The sequence below is a fragment of the Perca fluviatilis genome, chromosome 6 (genome assembly GCF_010015445.1).
Source record: "Perca fluviatilis chromosome 6, GENO_Pfluv_1.0, whole genome shotgun sequence".
NCBI lineage: Eukaryota > Metazoa > Chordata > Actinopteri > Perciformes > Percidae > Perca > Perca fluviatilis.
In genome coordinates, this window is record NC_053117.1 from 16617104 (window position 1) to 16637665 (window position 20562).

At 41.5% G+C, this 20562-nt stretch overlaps 1 protein-coding gene across 2 annotated transcripts in view; it reads left to right on the forward strand.

Moving 5' to 3' along the window:
* The first annotated feature begins 11417 nt into the window (after positions 1-11417).
* Positions 11418-20562, forward strand: part of si:dkey-40c11.2 (drebrin-like protein) — a 35177-nt gene continuing 26032 nt past the window's right edge. Inside the window, exon 1 of one of the 2 annotated variants that reach the window (XM_039803498.1) lies at positions 11418-11829. In XM_039803498.1, the coding sequence (XP_039659432.1) occupies positions 11738-11829 (92 nt within the window). In that variant the 5' untranslated portion in view covers positions 11418-11737. The remainder of the gene's footprint in view (positions 11830-20562) is intronic. The other variant, XM_039803499.1, reaches the window with a different exon arrangement.

Here is a 20562-nt window from a genome sequence, read left to right on the forward strand (position 1 = left end):
TGAGAATTGAGCAGATTCCTTTCTGAAAAGAGTGAAAGTGGAGTAAACGTGAACTCAGTTTTAGTCAGCATTACATGCAACCCACATAATTTGGAATTACGCCACAGATATTTCAAAGTCATCCCAGTGCTTTGCTCTGGGAATTTAAAAATTAAACCCAAAGAGGTGCAAGTTGGCGGACAGTTTTTTTTATGGACTTCCATGGCCTCCTTTTAGTTTCCTATAGAATGGATGGCTAATAGATTTGTCTTATTGATAGTTGGTGTGACCCTAATAAGCTTCGTATCTTAATCTGTGTGCCTTATAGTTGGACAGAACTAAAAACTAGTTTGGGATTTTAGCAAACCTGCAGACAGGTTCTGCAGTGGTTGACATGATCGATAGAGTAAACAATCTCTATGATAATTTTAGAACTGTAAAACAGATTATGGTGTTGCTTTATGCACTCTCAGCCATTATCCTTCTTGAGTTTTTTTTTTTTTTTTTTTTAGCAAACTGGAGCCATGCCAGCGAAGAATCTTTAGGCCTGCTGCTTGTTTTTATGGACGTACAAACGGCCTTAAATAAAACTCTTCGTAGACTGTAGTACAGTAGGTTGGTCTAATCATATAGCCTTGTGTAGTATGTTTTCTACAGTGGGAATTATTTGGATGTAAATGGACTCGCGCCTTGGTTCGGAAATCTCCACTGACCAGGTGATTTAGAGGTAGCAATTAAATTGACTAACAGGTTGATTCCTGTAATTTAACTTCAAACCACTGACTTTGGGAAAGCAAAGCTTTTTAAAGACCACTGGCTGGCCTGTGTGCTGGGAGAGTGCAACCACTTTGATGAAATGTGGTAAATTTGCATGGTGGCCTAACTTTGTCATTATAATGACACTTGGTGTTGGAATGTACTTTCTTCTTTTTTGTTTTTGACTATACCTTTCTGTGCTTAGCATGAATTATTCCTTATGTAAGATTTTTATTTAAACCTGATGATTGTAGCCTGATATTTCCACGAAGGTCTTTTCAAAATTCCCCCACAACTCAATAACATGAATAACATGACTTGTCCAGTTTCTTGTTTAAGGCCTAGTTGGCACTGAAGCCCACAGTAGCTCTCGTCTTGCTACTGTATGCGGCTTAATGCACAACTCAGTTTGCTATAAAAACTCAGCACAGCTCAAGGTAGCATCACTAATTATACAACTTTAAATAATATGCTAGGATATTTGCTTGACAAAATAATGCAGATGATCTGTTGCAGCTGTGCGGCTGTTCCATTTATTCTGTTACTGTCGTTATTACAATCAATCAAGCTTATTCTTGGGATTTTTAAGATATTGGGAACAGGTCGTGAAACTTAAAATCGTTAAAAGTAAAATTTTAATTGAAATCAACTATTGTAATGCACATATTTTAAGAATGTTCTAAATGGCTGAAAGCCAGGTGTAATGTTTGGGCTTTAGCCTGTTTCTGGGGTTACACAGAGGCTTCTGAATATCCAGAACTGTGTTCAGTGTTTCTTAACATTTGGTTGGGACCCTATCCGGGGTCACTTGGAATGCATATGGGGTGGTGGGAAATAAAACTGAAATATTTAATATGTATTACATTAAATACTGTAGGTTTTAAATATACAGTATGTCCTAATCACTATAATACTTATTTGGATATTTGAACTTCCAGTTCACAACAACTTCAGTATTCTCTTATTATTGGTATAAATCATGGGCTGTAAAAGGTTGAGAAACCCTGATATACAGAGAGGGAGAGATGGAGATGCCAAATTTTGAACCCTGTTAGCTTTATTCTGCCCTCAATATTTGCTCCACGCTGACCCCAACAGGCCAAAGTCACATTCTGATGTAGGATGTAGGGTTGTGTTGTTCATCTGGATTGTCTTGTTCTATCGTATCACATCCTTTTCACTGTCACATTCTCCTCATTTATTTGAGGTGGGGCTTTTCTTCCTTCTTAGCAGGCCTGACCTTCCTTTTTAAATGTGAGGCCTAGTGACTGAGAGAACACATTGTTTTTAGTCGTTGGTGTCTCCTTTCCTGTGCCTTCAGTGGAATCTCACTCTTTTGGCTCTGTACAGGCTGGCGGCAATGCACCTGCAGCCTTCTGGGTTTAAAAAAAAAATAAAAAATTGATTAAGCCAAGAAAATACACAAGTGAGCACAGAAATAAAAGTAGGCAGCTTTCTTTAATGTACAGTATCTCAGCATAGTTACTGGCTATTTGGGTCATAGTGATAACTTCCAATGATAACGCATAACGTTCAGTATGTAATATCATCTATGCTAAAGCTACGCAACTTAAATTATGAAATGACCAAGAAACCCAGCAAACCAGCAGTTTTAAAACAATGTTTTCGCACTCTTTCAGGTGCCTGCACTTTCTATTATGTAGCCTAATACAACGTTTTTGATACGTATGCTAAGTCTTTATATTTACCAGTGTTCTTGATCACTTATCACTTTTCCAGTTTCTCATGATCTGTTTCTCAAATTCAGTAGTATACCCTATTGCTTCCACTATTTAGCTGCAATGTACTATGTTGCAATCATGCATGAAGTCAGTGCATTCTAAGTTGGGGGAGCAACATCTGGGGACTACTGTTTGGATTAAAGGCAGATATTAGCTATGACAACTATATATATTATGCTTTAATGAAGATAGTTGTAAATTATTTGAGAAAAGTTGAGTCACAGCTTGAATAACCTCTCACCTTAGAACTGCTCACCCTGCTGTATCTATTTGCTAGGCTGGTGTATACATAGGATTTTATGCGCAGAGAGACCCAGGACAGGGAGAGTGTTCATATAGACATACATGGTGTGATTAATCCCTGGTCTATACTGTAATTTTTAAGTGGATCGTATATATACTGTATAGTATTGTTATGCACTTTTGTTTCCTTTGACTCATATGAGTTTTATTAACATTTACTGCTCATGGTATCGTGTTTATTACAATAAAAAGGCAAAAGAAAGAGCACATCACACTCACAAACTATTAAGGGCTTTCAAGAAAATAAAACAATCAGAATGTTTTGCTGCTGTTGCAAAAACTGTTTTGAAACTAAAAGTTTGTAATATTTTTGAACCACTGTGATTTGTACAAAATTAAAAAAAGTAAAAAAAAATGTTTTTTTCCTTTTTTTTTTTTGCCATTTCAGTATTTTGATGTTTGACATGGATTTTATTAAAACTGTTAATCTTTTGAACTTGTCTCACATGTGTGTTATTGTGTGTTTTTTCTGTAAAATTCATAGACTTAAAAATATATGTATGTTCTTTGTTCCACTTAATGTTTCTCATTTTCCAAATGCAATTACGTTGCAAAGAGATGGTCATCTTTAATGTATTAAGGAGAAAATATAAAATACCATTGATAGTTCCGCATGAAAAGATTAATTCAGTAACATTGGAAAAAATATCTATAGTCCATAAAAACATAATTTGTTATGAGTAATCTAATGATGACCATATTAGTCTCGCTTTGCCAGACCATCCACGCGTTGCGAAGCTGAGGAGGGTCTGGCTAGTCCACACAGCATTCTGGGGTACGAAATTACGAATCCCACTATGGCCACGCCAAGACCCGCCCTACGAAGCAGCTTGATTGGTTGGGGTTAGGCATTTGACCTTGAGTGGTTAAGGTTAGGATAGCTGATTGGTCAGGGGATAGGACCTGAACATATGGGGTTACGTTACCTTGCGTAAGCATGGACGCCTGGCCAATAAATGCAATTGAAGGGCGGGTCTTGCCGTGGCCATAGTGGAATTCGTAATATCGCTTCCGGGATGGGAGAAAAATGTGCTCTGGTTCATTGGCATTTCTTTAAACCAATCACAATCGTCATGGGCGGTGCTAAGCCCCGCGCGGAGCCGCTGCAAAATAATTGTGCGAGAGAAAACTCGGATTAACCATAGTCCTCATAAATCCACCGAATTTAAAATTCCAACACAAAGAAAGCGGAAGGAAACGAAAATCGGCAAAAATACATGCATCCGGCATCATTTCCTGAGGCACCAGAGCAATCCCGGAAGTGGAACGTTGAGGCCATTGACATATATATTAATGGACCAATAGACCCCGTTGCTCTGGACGGAGACCAGTGAAGGCTATTAGAAGCACTTTTCCGGTGATGGCCAGCTTTACTGCGCAGCCTCCAACTGACAGAGACAGCGTAAATGTGACGTGAGCAACGTGTCTGAAAGTTGTAAGTGTTCTGGTAGCTGTGCCAAGAGAAATCTCAATCATTCCCAATCTTACAGAGACGGAGAGTGTAGGTATATGTAAGGAGTGAACATAAGCACAGGCTAATTATTGCTAACTAACATGCTAGTTAACATTAGTAATTAAACCTAAACAGCTAACGTAAGTCGAAACTGCCTGCGTGCGACAGTAAGTCACTTGGTTATGACACAATCGTTAGCCTATTTTTACAAAAACGTCTGCTACGGAGCCATAACGTGAGGTACAAGGTAATGGAGCCTTTTATACGTTGTTGTGTTTCTTTCGAACTAAACAATGGACAAATCGAGTCTTTAAACGCTTCGGATGTAAAGTTATTCTCAGTCAAAAAATGGTGGTCAGCGGAATGCTAACAGGAGGTGATGGCCAGTTAGCAACAAAATGGCGCCATGATGGCTCGAGTTCTGAAGCAAAGCTTACCCCCTTGGTTGAGGCTATAGACCACCATATTGTAGACAGGTCAACATAATTCAATTTAATAGAATGAGAAGGAAAACAACAAATACAGTTGCTTCCATTCTTTGTGTGTTTTTTGTTTGTCTCTCTCAACCTTTTGTCTCACACAATGCATGCAAACTTACACACGCTGCAAGTTTGATGCAGTTCTGCCACCTAGTGGTAAAAAAACAACTGTGCAACCTTACTGTGTGAGATACAGATTTTTTCACATGGGTTAGGGTTGAACACCTAGGTCTTCTAGCAGGCTCTCAGTGCTAAGTGGGGGATTCTTTGTATGATTCACGAGGCCCAGAGTTAGGTTGGGGCCCTAGGACATCATGGATATTTACTGTTTCAAGGCCAGGACTGAGCTGCTGTCAGGAGTTCCCAGCATTAACTCATGATTATGTTGAGCAGCACATTGAAATGCGCATGTACGCCATTATCCTTTATTGGTCTTGATTGGAATTCAAATTAAATTAAAATAAACACCTCAAACACCCTTACAGATTTTCCAAACACAATCAGCCTCTGTCTCATTATTAATGCTTTATTTGTTCAGTTTCAATATTAAAAGCTTCTTTGTCTTCCAAATCAACAGGCAGTTACTCTCCCTGATATTCTTTTGACATTATCTTGAAACTCTGGATGAAAGAAAGACTGAATCAGCAACTCGAACCCAGTGGCTCCCTGAGCACATGAATCATCAAGATCTAATGCTGTGTGCTGTGACTTTTAATAGAGTATGCTGGTAAAGGATCCCAGAAAGCCACAGAAACATGGAGGGGAGTGGGTCGAGTGTTGCCATGGTGACGTTTAGTGATGTGGCTGATGATGAGTAACTTTAGAAGAGTGACGAGGGGAAGGTGGCGGTTGCGGGTAGTGGAATATGTGTGTCCATGTGCCATCTTGACATGTGTGCGTGTGTGTGCATGTGTGTTACGACCAGACTCTTCTTGGAAAACACAGCAGTAAAGCCGCCTGCCATGAAACTGTTAACAACCAATGACGTACACCAGTTTCCCTCTTATTCTCTAGTAAAAAAGGAATTTACTAGCGTGCTTTATGCAGCAGAGCCCTCAGCGTCATCTATGGTCACGAGCATCAGTTTGAACACTGATTACAGACCTTTATGCTGCGTCAGCTGTTTGATCCGTAGGCTGTGTTCAAGTTTCCCACCAACCTTGCCGCTGCTTTCGCACCGCAGCCTCGTAGAACACAACTTGAGAGTCACGGACACGCGCTGACATCATCACATCTGGCTCTCATTTTCCAGCAGGGTTCCCTCGGGAGCAGATAAGAAGATCTGAATTTGAGAGCAAAAGACAAAACACTGTCTTACAGTTGAGAGTAGCACAATGGGAATGTGTTGGGGGGCTCTTCATGGACCATACAGGTATGACATAAGCTGAAATAATCAGATGGATGAATCTTTGCTGATGCTTGAGGCCTTGAAGAATATGATGGAGGGGTGGGAAGAAGCTTTAAATCTCTGAGAGGATGTATGACTTGAACAAACCTTGGACAGCACTATTTAATGTTCACAGTCTACGCTGATCAGGGGCAAGGTCATTTTTCCAGAGTTTTAAAGCTTTCAAGGATACAATAACACACACACACACACACACACACACACACACAAGCATGCACATGCCGAGGATATTTTCTAAAAAAAAGTGGATCAACAAGTAATACCACCGTACAACAGAGGTCCATTGCTTGAGGAGTGACAGACACATTCCTCTGTATATTTCACCCTCCTCCAAGAGTCGTCTCATCTCATCTACATGTTGTTGGTCCAGACCTCCCCAAGGTCTGCTCCATACACAAAACTGTCTGCCCCCCCCCCCACACACACACTCAAACACACACACGCACACACACCGCATACACACACACACACGCACACACATACACCTCTAAATCAGGGCCTCTCAAAGCAAAGTTTATGAATACTTTATCATCCTCACAACACGGTCTAATTTCAGCTCTGTTTTGTATGGGAAAGCAGACATGGAGCTCCTTTTTTAACAGAGATTTGTGGTCTATTTTTGTTTCCGCATAACCCTGCTGTTTGTTTATGCTTGTCATATTTTACTGAAGGCAAGGCAACCTAGAAACCATGAGGAAGTCAAAGGCTTAGGTTTATTCAGTGTCAATAAGTAAAGGCGAGACAAAGTGAAGAGAGAAAGAAGCAGCAGTTTTTTTAGGTACTTGTTTGTGTTCACTGAGGTGAGAATGTGCTTTAAAATTGCACACAGCTCAGGCATGCACACACTCTCCCACACTCATGTACACACTGAGACGCAAGGGAGAGATATCTCAAGGTTGTTGTGGAGGCCGTTTGCTTAGCAGTGACCTCACCTGGAAACCCGGTAAGAAGACACTCAGATTTAGAGAATGTGTAAATCTCTCTCTCTCTTTCTCTCTCTCTCTCTCTCACACACACACACACACACACACACACACACACACACACACACACACACACACACACACACACACACACACACACATACACAGACACATGTTATGTTTGACTTTGATATGCATGCATGCACTCTGTCTTTCTCTTTCTTTTCCCAGCAAGTGCCTTTTGTTTCCAATTTTGCCACATATCTCTGATGTTTCCTTCTCATATCACGCCTGTCTGACACCTGCACTGACCTCAATTGTCTTTCAATGCTAAGTCATGCTGTTGTTGGCAGCTGATGGTAAATAAATGTGTGTGCACCACATCATGTTACTAGTGACTAACTTCTACTATCATTGCCACTTGTAAGCCTCTCCCACATCCACCTCATTTTCTACCTCTACTTAAAACATGAAATGGTTTTCTATAGCTAATGTTGGTTTACAGAAGCTACAGTGCTTGATGGCTTCCATGGAATAAATATAAATGTACAGCAAAGGTCTGACTTTTAAAAAATACAATTGGCACAAATGGCACCAAAAAGGTTGGACACATTCCAGCAAGACAATGGGATAATGTCATAAGAAGGCTATATTTACGACAACTTGAACAGAAGATTAAAACCACTGCAACTGTTCATACACAAGCAAATATGACAGCATGTTCTCACACATAAGGAGTTGGGCAGATTCTGGCGTCTCACAACATGCAGAGAGGAGCAATGGAAAACATATTATTAGTGAAGTGTAGGGCAACAGGAGGACACAGCTCAAGCTGTGACCCCTGAACTCAAACACATCTTTGACCTTTTAACACCACCCATCAGGTCTGAGCACACTTAAACCTGCCACGCAAGCCTCGTCCCAGGAAAACAGGATTTGGACAAATTCATGCCTACAAGGAAGTGGCTTGTTTAGTGGCACACATTTATTTTTTCCATTCAGAGGAAGATCACATTTTGCATTTCATGCAATGCCGCCGATCATTAGACAGTGGAACAGTTGCATGTACGACAAGAACTTGTTAAAAGTCAATTAATTCTCTGAGAGACTTGCTAATGAATGAATGGGGTTGGGATTTAAGAGTGCTCTGAGAGACTATGAGAGGATGTTGCTTGTGACTGGACCACTCAACATTTTGTCACCCACACTCTGTTAGTTTAGACTATGTCAGGAAGGCAGGAAGCTGAAAAAAAGACTGTGACAATTAGAGGAGTTTCAGTAAATGAGGAGAAAATCCCCACGCACACACACACACGCACGCATGCACACACACACACACACACACACACACACACACACACACACACACACACACACACACACACACACACACACACACACACACACACACACACACATACACATCTCCAACTCCCCACTGGACATGCAATCATTCCCACATTTAGACCCCATCTCCAACAACAGCTGCCACCGCACCCCTGCAGAGGAAATGCCAAAGTCCTCTGAAGTGGAGCATAACAGCACTGCAATTCACATCCACAGTGAAGTACTGAGAGGCTGGAAGGGCAGGAGAGCCTCTAATAGCAGGAAGTTGTAAGAATAATAGCGGCATGGAGATGTCTTGCCCCCTGTCCCTCTGGCATGCAAGCTCTGGCCCAAACAGCATGGGTCCAAGTGTGCTGCTTGCTTGCTTTTCCCCCCAATTTTTGGGTCGCCTGGTTTACTTGTGTAATAATGCTTGTGTAACCTCAACCCTGCGATGCACAATCAAGTTATAGACATCACTTTTTTCAGGAGAACCTGGGTTAAACGGAAATTGAATCTCACAGAAATGTAGCAAAGTCCATACGCTTTTATCCAAAAAGTTAGTTGTGTCATCTCTGATACATTTCCTGTCTGCTGACATTAGGAAGCCAAATCACACTCATTTACACATCCAGGGCTGCCTGAATGACCTGCAGCTCTGCTACACACACACACACACACACACACACACACACACACACACACACACACACACACACTACAGGCCATCCAGCTTGTATCAGGTTAGGGTTATTGGCTGAGCAAGCTGCCTTTCTCCTGACATCACTTCATGTCCATTTCCCTGTTAATAAGTCACATAAAATATGTAAAAGCCCAATAAAAGCTATTCATCCATGCTCAAAGCACCCTGGACGCACACCTTAAAATACTATTCAAATGCACAAATGATAATGTAAGCATTATTAATTGCATTTACGCTATATCATAATTTCGGCTCATTCGTTCCAAGTTTAGTATATGAAGTAGAAAAGTAACACAGTAAGAAAGTGGCAGCATCTGCAACATTGCAGCTACCGACTGCCATAAAACACCACAGAAGAAGAAGATAGTCAAGAAGTCAGCCTCTGATTGGTCGACGCACTCGATTGACTAAAGATGGCCGTGGTTAACGCTATACATTTTCATCTAATATATCCATGCTTTTCATACGGAAAGATGAATAAATTCCATTCAGTTGTGGATTTATTGTGTAAAGTCTCAGTAAAGACACTGCAGTTTCAGGCTGGAATACAAAGCTTATGGAAGGCCAAGGATCACACAGAAGATGTCTTTGGAAAGGCCAGGATGTCATCCTTCATGCTAAACTATCAGAACGATACCCACTTGAAGTGATGCAGAGATATCAAACATTACGTAACTTGATTTATGGATTCATCATTATGGATTTATTGTACAAAGACACTGTAGTTCCAGGCTGGATTAAAAAGCTTCTGGAAGGCCTACAATCGTATAGAAGACCTTGTTGAAACTGCACATTTCTCTGCTTCTAAACAAAAACTGTACATTTCTACACTGTATTGATCTGGAAATATTGAAAATGACATGTGATGAATATGACATGTATGTATATGATGTGTAGTTTATCAACGTCGAATAGTTACAGTAAGGGTTTTACCAGATGTGGGCTATTTAGGGAGAAATGCATACTTTTCCAAACAAAGAGTGATAAAGTGAGGCTTTCATGCCAGATTTATGTCACTAGTTTTACTACTTCTTTAAATTATCTCAATTTTATTATGCACCTGTAACACCAGATTTCACAGTGGATGCTCTTTTCTAATGTAAATACGGAAACTGTTAAAAGTATATTGTATTTGCATTATAGACTTATTAATCATTTCTGTGACTCTGGCACCATTGAAAAAAAAAAGTTGCAACACTAACAGTGAAAAATGTACCCAAAGAAGAGGACTACAAACACTGAAATGGAGGGGTATTGCCTTAAAAGGAAGTGTTTTTTTTCACGAGTCATTGTGTCGAGTGACTGTTTCAGTCCAATATTCACCATGAGCCACTGTAAACTGTTTCCAGATCAAATCTTAGCAGTGAAAAGCATGGCATGGCGTATTAAATGTTAGGAAGGTAAGGTCAAACCCACCCTGAGCCTGACACATTAGAAAATAAAAACTTGTGACTTTTATCCTCTACATCTGTCCTGGATTATCTAAGAATGGCTGCTAAGTAAATTAGAGAGCTCAGGAACATTCCCATAATCCAAGATCTTAAACCCCCACGCCACTGACCCACAGTCGAAGACCAGTACATGAGTGTGTACGTGCATGCGTTTGCATGTCTGGAGTTCACTGCTTGTGTGTTTGTGCATGTGTGAGCCATCAGTGCATGGCAGTGTTTGTGTGTGATTGTGTGGTTAGTTAGTGTATGTATGTGTGTGTGTGTGTGTGTGTGTGTGTGTGTGTGTGTGTGTGTGTGTGTGTGTTGGGCAGCCATTGACCAGACCCCCAGCCGTTCTTAAACACTGAAACAGCCTCTTTTTTTTATGTGCAGCCTGCTTCGGACTCAGTTCCCATGAAATTGGCCCTTCTTCGTCTCGTTCAGAGATTGCCTGCACTGTAAAGGGCTTCTCTGGAGTCTGCCAAGGGCCAGTGGGGGCTGACTCAACGACAAAAAGAGACAAAGAGAGACTGACAGATCCAAAGGTGCCGCACTGCCCCTGTATAGCCCCTTTAATCAACAATTCCTATTCTGGACTTTTGCTCAAACAAAAGCTAAGCCATCACAATTATAAAAACAAATAAAAATAAATTGTGTATATTTTCATAATCTATGCTGTTGACCCTCAGCTATCATTCATTTGCTAGCAGTATTATGTAAATAGTGGTGATGTGGTGCAATAACCCCAGTGCTCTGCTTTGCTTTAACACAGCAACGTTTGTCACTCAACTAAAAAAAGGCAGGCAAGTTGCCCTATAGAAGACAAGTAGGACAAGAGTTACTAAGTGAATATCAGGATATGAGGATGCCCGAGACAGTTATGATCTGTAGGTAGCTGTGCGGTTGCGTTTCCTCCAAGTGACCCAGCTAGCGAAGTCATTATGCTTTCCACTCTCTCAACGGGAGGTGGAGCTTTATAGTGAAAACGTATTCTACCCCGCTGCACAAAGACCAGTGTGCAGTCGCAGTCTCCTCCACGCTGTGATTGCGCAGCGCCTGCACAGATCGCTCCACTTTGGAACTTAAGACCCCATTGCATGAACCTGCATACCTTTACTGCTGTTTTCTCGGCCGTGAACGACCCTCGGTGTTCCGCTGTGGCTGTTTTTCAGCCCAAAACCCGTCGGGACCAGTGAAGAGAGAAGCTGCGGAGTGGTCTGGAAACTTTTGCCATCATGAGCTCGCAGACGGTCAACCTTGATACCTACAGCCTGTCGTTGCTCACGGCCAAAGAGGACATCCTCAACCCCCGTTCCTCCACCAACTGGTAACGCATAGTGCTCTTGAACCAAAAATTGCATCTGCCTTCCGTACCAGAATCCTATTCTGCATCTTAACATCTGAACAACAATATTACATGTCTTTACTTTATTATGCTGCGCGTCAATATGATGCGAAATTACGAGCACGAGTAGACTTACTAACTTTAATGAAACTTTCAGGTTCTCCATCTTGTTTTACTGAGTGAGTCGTAGCCCTTTACGCATAACCAGGTTGGCTATTGCGTAAGAAGAGGCTTGATTTCAATTAATCCAATGAGGGATAAGGAGGTGGCCAGCACAGGGGCAGCACGCAACCTGGACTATAGTCCAGTAAAGGCAAATGCGTGCAGGCTGGTTTACTAGCTCAGGGTTGTTATTGACTCTCCCCATCCACTCGGAGCTGATGTGAGGTGTGGATTGCCCGTCCATTACGCACGCCAGGCGGCTGTTGCGGCTCCAAGCGCAGCACCTGGCCGGCGGGCCCGCTGCCCTCACCCGGGCTTTGCGCACCGTGACTTTGCTATTCTCCCCCAGGAGCTGCGAGGCTTCGTTCTTTGTGCTGAGGATCATGTTTCTGCTGATGTGCTGACCTCTGACAGGGATTGTCTTTCAGGGAGAGGCTCTTTAATTTGACAGCATAGTATATGCATGCATGAGTAGGCTACCATCCACATGACTAACAAATAATAATGATTAAAATGTTGAGCAGTTACTAAGATGTGTACAATAAGCTAAAGTTATTTAAGAACACAGTATTAAAGACCAACCACTATAAGCAAACACATTTCACTGTTTGAAATTTCAATGTAAATGTAGACTCTAGATGATTTTAGACACATGGAAAGTTGAAATAATTCATTCATTCTGCTCTGGCATATGTGAGACCACGTCATGCTGTAACCCGACCACCTGACACCTGGCTAATTTCTTGTGTCACAGAGTTTGGCTGGTCTGTAACTATGGTGACCTATCCATCTTTTTCAAACAATAGCATTCTCCCTGTCTCATCCTCTTTCTCCATTTTTTCTCTTCTCTTATGCTATGTGTGGTATTGTCATCTCCAGCTACTGACATGTTGTCACTGGCTATACTCAGCTTACACAGGAAGAATTAGATATACCATGGCCCAGCTCTTTCCACACTTTGATGAAGTTATAGTTTAGAGAAGTAGGCCAAGGCCCAAGCCCACACACGTGTGCTCATGTGGAAGTTAAGGACTGATTCTGTCCTTCTCTGTTTCATCTTCCTCTGCCGCACATCTCTCACTGCCACAGTGTTTCCCTGCCCACTTTCTTCCTACCTTCTTCCTGGCTTATCATGACGCCATGCAGACCTAAGGAAATAGGATTCAGAACACTATAGTTAACCTTGGCATGCTGAAATCTGACATCTTCATGAATGGGGTGGAAATAAGTTCCCCATCCAGGCAGAACATGCTCAGTTTCCATTCTTCCTTGCGTTTGGAAAATCTCTAAAAGTTTCCATGTTTAGTATCACCATGGAGGTATGTCCCATGGCAACACCTCCACATTGATACTTCGCTGATCTAGCAGTTTCTCATTGGAGAGCATTTCCCTAAAATTTTAGTGAACAACATATCCTGATTGTATCTCTGCCAACCCACTGCCTGTCAAACAATCACACACACGCATGCACGCACGCACACAAACGTGCAGATGCATCTATTCACAACATGCAAGTGTTTGGTTGAGCTTACTAGAGAATAAAAAGAGAAAGAAAGAGAAAAAGAAATCCCTCAGCATTCACGGAGCCCATTTTAGAGGGCTAAATTATTCTGCTGTGACTGAATAAAGAGGTGGGAGGGGGATATGATGATGTCATGATTCCCACTGTCAGTCCACAGAAACAGACACCCACCTCACGTGTGTGTGTGTGTGTCTGTGTGTGTTGAAGGGATTTTATGTGAGTTTGCATGTGAATATATTTGTCTCTGGATGTGCATGTGCGTCCTGCAGAGACTATTAAAGTGTGTTGGGGGTGTCGAGAAGTTTACACAGAGAGGGGTAGGAAGCTTGTTTTGTTGAAAGATCCCGCCCCCACTGTGTGGCCTTGAGGTTCCTGTGTGTATTATCTAATGACCTTGTGTCCTGAATGGGAAACAGACCCTTTTGTGGGAGAGACTCTGAAGAAAAGAGGAGACATTTCAATGCATCCTTCATTCAGACCTCTCTGCTCAACATACAGCCTTGGAGCTCTCTTCTCAGTCTCCCAGACCACTGAGGACTACAAAGTGTCTCACTCGTAGGCTGGAAACCTGCACTGTCTGCATATGTTTACTGTTAGTGTGTGCTTTGGGAGACAGAAAGAAGGGGAAACAGTGATAATGAGTGTTCCCAAGGATATCGTCTAATCCTCTGTATAGGAAATACTTCAAATTCTTAGCAGCAGAAATTATGATTTATGTCCAGTTAATACCAAAATAAGTGACTCAAATAGACACTTTAGGTAAGGTCAATGTAGCCATGCACAAATTGAAATGTTCTGTTCTGTAAGCAACTATGCTGACATCTTTCATATGAGCCTATGCTTTTCATTTTGTATGAAATGATGACACGTTGTAGTAGCACAAACTCAAGATGTACTCAGATGTATATATATATATATATATATATATATATATTTACAATTCAATAGAAGACCTCAGTGAGTAGTTTGTTTTGCACATTTTACACATTTTCAACTCAGCCAATAATAAGAGCAAAGCAGCATGCACTACCAGAGGTGTCTTCCTGCCAAGTATCAAATTGAGTGCAGCACCAGCTTAGCCAAGCATGATAAAGAAGGGGGGAGAAGTCAGTTTAGAAAAATGTTTACAGCATTGTTTCAGCCTTGCAAAACATATCAGATGTGAATTCCTATTGAGCCTCTCTCTATTCATCAGACTTCTTCATAGACTTTTTTTTTTCTTGCTGTCCACACTTTGATGCTGTGTGCCGTGTTAAGTGTTTCACTATGTTCTCTTGCAGGGATTATTACAGTCCACAGGCAGTGACGCATAAAGTAAATATCTGATTCCATTGTAGTAACAGAGTGATTCAGTTCAGACAGAGTATTCAGAGACCAATCAGTCTTGTCTTCATTCATTCCTGGTTGCAAGTCTAGTTCTAGAATTAGGTCAGATATTTTATTTAATTTGTATGAATGGAATATACTGTACTGTAGCCATACTAACATAACTAAAACTGCTTAGCATGGGACATTACATATTATATTAATATATTATTTAGGTGGTATATATAATTGTTCCTAGATTGCAGAAAGAGACACTCAGTTTACTTTACCAGGTTCCTCATTGATTGTGTAAGAATTTCCCGAGAAGTTAAGACAAACTTACAGTTGAATGATGTAAGGCCTTTGCTTGTGATTTCTTTCTGGCACAATGGTAGCTGTATATTGATTTGTCACCAAATGGTAATGGTCATGGTATTCCAGATATTTGTTATTTGAAATAAAATGTAACCTCTGGCAACACTTAAAGCCTCCACTTTATTTCAGTAACACTCTATAAATGGTATCCAAATTCTTTTGTAGCTGTTAGAAAATAATCCTCCAGTATAATGCGACATGGCATTTATCCCACTGAATTAATTAGTTATCTGGCTACGGATCATTTATTTTTGATTTCACCTTTATTGATGTTTGATTTTGACAGTCTGTGGCAAACTTAATCACTCTTAGCCATTTTCATTGAAGAAGCAGCACACTATCCTCTCTTCTCCAGGCCTCTGATCTCCTATGAAGGGTCTCTCCTGTTGAGAAATGGAGGAGCCTTTATTTCAGCATTGGCCCGGGGTGTTTGCGCTGCTGCTACTTGCCAGAATTTCCACAGGCTCATGCATGATTAACCAAGACCTAAAGAGTTCCTGGGTCTAAAGTTACACACTGCATGGAATACACCTGTGGTTGTGGGGAGAGGACGGGAGGGAGGAAGGCAGGGCTGCCATTGTGTGTGGATGAAAATGCGTAAGTGCTACTGCTTGTGTACAGTATTTCCTGACTCCACAGCGAGATTATATGTGCAGCAAGTTCTCTATCTTGTTTGTAAAGATAAACAGCCATTACCATCACACTGTTCATCAAGAAGTTACTCACTGCCTGAACTGCCTTGCACTTGGTTCTGCTTTTTGTTCAGTTCCTTAATTATCCCCAAACACCCACCTGTCAAAAAGAGACTGGATGGCCTATTAATGCTAGCTGTCGACATCTGAGCTGTTGTGTAATCCTCATCTATCTTGGTAAAGGTTGTCATAGCTTTTTATGTTGAAACAAATCCTGCTGATCACCTGAGCGTGGAATCCTGCAGACGAAAAACAAGCGTTCTGGTTGGTTTCCTCTGTCTGTTAAGGATAGGGCTTCAAAGGCCACACACCGTGTTGTTATCAGGCAGAATCATGACAGGACTTGTTCGATTGATCCTTAATATAAATAGCGGTAAACTGTAAACGGGAAGTCAAAGGGCAGTTACAATGCACCAATGCCCAGTCCACTCTCTCACTGTCTCTCTCTCTATCTCTGCTTCTTGTGTAATACTTTTCAGTAACTGTCTGTGAGACATAGATCTCAATTGGTTTCCAAAGACACGTGCATCCTACCTATACAGTGCCTTATCACACTGTTGTTGCTGCGAGAACCTTGCAACAAAAACACCAGTGTTGGTGTATTTCAAATAATGCATTGGTCCCAATATTGGTGCTGCCTTTCACACCACGGTGTGCACAGACTCTAACAGGCCTGACGAGAACTGCTTTAATTCTTGGCTGGACACTGGGGCGCTTGAGCACTAACTTGGGCTGCCCAGAGTAGTGCTTGGACAATTCAAGGACTTCTAGTGTGACATTAGGGCAGACATTAAGCATATAAGTGTCTCATTAGGCCACAGACATATCTTGGTTAACTAAATGTTTAAAAAAAAAAAAAAAGAAACTATTGCATACCACCAACATAGTTTTAAAAATGCATGGTTTGCACCTGACAAGAGCACTGTGTAGGTTATGCCTTCTGCATATGAGTACCCTTAGCTTAGCTAGCTGCTTGTGTGAGCGTGTCTGTGGGTGGCATGTTGGAAGATGATGACAATGATAGCTAAAATGGCTGTTATATGTATCTCTGTTTAGATGGACTTGATTCTAACGGTAATTACTAAACAACTGCTTACTACTCCTTTAAACATTGTTTAGGTTCATATGGGGTCTAAGATGAAACTGCAGGGTAATAGTAGGTCTCAGGCATGATGAGGCATGACTGTATAAGGTTATACTGCATGTGTGTGTGTGTGTGTGTGTGTGTGTGTGTGTGTGTGTGTGTTCATGTTTGGGTTCCTAAGCGTGCAAACTGTTGGGTGCCCGACCACAAATTGACACCGTGTTAAAGTGCGACTTGTAATTGCCCCATAGAAGATTCAAAAGGTTGGTACTAAATGTTTCTTTACTTGGTGGCGCTGCAAGGCTATTATTCTTCTCAGTGTCAGTTTTCAATTGGTAACAAAATAACCTCAAGATAAACACCAAAAAGCTACTACCTTGAAAAAGACATTGTTTCCAGCAGGTGTGGCATCTCTTTTCCTATTATGGTAAAAACGGTATATAAAGATCGCTGGTGTAGACCGGACATCACTGGGAACAATGACCCTCAAAGTATATGTCAGGCATCCTCACGCCTGACCTCTCTATCAAATCCTCCTTTTGTTCACTCAAGTGCCTCAGTCGGAACAGTTGAAGTTAATCCAGATGCCCTCTGCACATTGTTTCCACTGGAATTCTTTCATTTTTTTATGCCTACAGCAGTGAACACAACAAATAGGTTATTGTTTCCCTTTGCAGTTCAAGATCAAGGCCTGAGACGCTCTGCTGGAAAACTTTGGCTGTGTGTTTGTGAAACTAGATGAATTGTTCATGCAAATGATATAAAAATGGAAGGTGGATTGCTTAATCTAACTAATTGGTCTTGAGTGTAGAAGAGAGAGCGGTATTTCCAAGGGTGTGTCAGATAGCTGTCTAAAAACATCTGTATTTTAGTGTTTCTTTAAACATCGGCAAAAGGGTGTGTGTGTGTGTTTGTGTGTGTGTGTGTGTGTTCTAACCCAGCTGGGCACTTTTAAGGGACGACAAAATGATATCACAGAAATAGATTCTTATGCTGATATTTACTTGTGTCTGAGGCCGCAGAGTTTGCCAAAGATATAATCCGTAAAGCCAAAGCCATTGGCACTGAAGTACATTGCAATTTATATTCTAGCATTGCAGATATGAGAGTGACCTATCTATCTTAATATTGTTGCCGCACTTAAATTGCTAAGTGCTGAAGCAGTAGGTAGTGAAGCACAATGTTCTCTTGTGTTGCTCCCACATCGTCCAGAGTAGCTCCCACACAGCTGTGTAATTGCTAAAACTCAGAATCAGGCCAAATGAGCGTAATCTCTTAAAAACCCTTGCCTTAATTCCAAAAATAAACCAAATATATTATATCTAGGAAATGCTCTACTTCTTAGAAAAGTTAGGATGTCTTCTAAAGTCCATCACTAAGTTCACTAAGAGCGTGAAAGTTGTAAAAGGAGTAACCAAGTGCACGCTGAAATGTCTCGTCATGTTCTGTGTTGCTGAGGCTCGTCTTTTTTTGTGAGCGCGCCAAGGACAACACCAGCAGGGTCTGACAGCCACAAATCCTTTGACAGACAATAACATTTATTGTTATTTTACTCTTAATTACACAGTTATGAGATCATCAGACACATTCATACGCCCTGATACTTTCATACACAATTATTTGTAAGTGTGAGTTGACACATGCAAGAACATAAACACTGGAACAGACACTGGGCCACTTCACCTTCTCTCATTCCCATAGCTGTCCTGATGCTGTGAGGTATCATCACAGCATTGTGGACAATTTCTCCCACTTCACCATGGTTACAAAGGAGGACCGTGGTTATAATCATGACATTCTTAGGCTTAACTATTAGCATCTTGCAAAGTCACACTGCAGGGCCTTGACTGGGAATTCCACTTTCCTTTTTGCTCACTTGTTTGTTCACTTGCTGGTGGGTGGAATTGGGTTGAGTTTGGGTGAGGAGAGTCGGGGGGGGCTCTGTTGTCCTGACGACCCTGGTGGGAAAGTTGGGTTGTTTGTTAAGGGAGACAGAATGAGGTGGGGGAGATGGGTGGAGAGGGACTGAGAAGGGTGGGAAAGGGTTGCAAATGAATGAGCAAGAACACTTTGTTAGAAATATAGAGGAATAAGAGAATGAGAAAGGACAACACGTGAGAGGAAAGAGAAATAATTGCAGCGAGCGAAGACAGATTGAGCTTGGTGATCTTGACAAGAGGTTGTTGAAAAGCAGAATGATTGAAGTGGGGAGGACAGGTGGAGGGGTTAAGAGGAATGAAAGGAAGATCAAAGCATTAAGAGAGGCAGCAGAGAAGATGGGCCAAATGAGGTCTAAGTGGGTATGTGATACTTGAGAGAGTTTACTTTGTTTAACTAAAGGAAATGGTTGGCGATAAGATGCCATGATGTTTTTAATGATCCCATAATAATCGTGATATAGAGGCATGAGTTCCTGTGTGTGTGTGTGTGTGTGTGTGTGTGTGTGTGTGTGTGTGTGTGTGTGTGTGTGTGTGTGTGTGTAGCAGTGTGTGTAGCAGTGTGGGACAGAATGCACAGGAAATGCCAGAGTGATCCCAGTGGATCACAATTTTAGAGGATTTATCGCCACTCATTCCTCTCCTCTCCTCTCCTCTCCTCTCCTCTCCTCTCCTCTCTGAACAAACCATATACATCCCTGTAAGAGTCATAACAATTTACCCCATAGAGACCCCTGTAATACTTCCATCAAAACACTTGCCCCCAATAACCACATACTCTTCTGCCCCCTTGGAAACCTCCAGTACATTCTGGCTGTTTCCCATTGTTAAATGCGCCCCTCTTAGCCTACCCATTTATACCTATCTACATCCCCTGGTGCTTTTCATCGTTTTGCCCAGTGTGAACCCTATCTTTGAATGGTTTTTCTCCAACCTGAAAATAGCCTTCCCTCTGGTACACCCTCTCCATGTGCCCCATAACTCTTAAGCGCACACCCTCGTGTCAGTGAACTTTATGTTTCTCTTCTTATGTTTTCCATCTTCTGTTAAACCCTGAACACTGATTTCACCACTGTATTAGCCCCAAGCTCTGCTGTCTTTTCGTACGCAACAAGTATGAAAATTGGGCAACACTGAAAATGCTATATCTTACTTTAGCTGCACATTTGAGTAAAAAATAAGTCTCTTTCACTGCATGGCATGTGCAATAGAGGGACACACTGGATATAATGTCAGTACTGCTTACTCTTTTTATTCAAAGGGGGAACACTTTTACTATACAGTAATACAACATACACTAGTATTTGATCATTTTAACTTCAAATGCTGCATTCTATGATGCCAATGCTTAGTTTGATATATAAAAATGGGAAATGACGTTGAAACACACAACAGCGTTGATCTACTACAATACAATTATATTTAGTGCTGTGTTGAGTTAGAGCTGAGTTGTACCTTTGAGTGTAAACATACTTGCATCCTCTCTGTTATCAGATCTGACATGTAACACACAACAGGAGAGGTCTAGACTGTTTCCTCTTGCTGAATTGATATACGTCCTATAGCTTTGAGAAATAAGTGAGTGTGTGAATTTCTGACAGTCTCTTTAAAACCAGTGTGACTGAGTTGCTTCAGGCT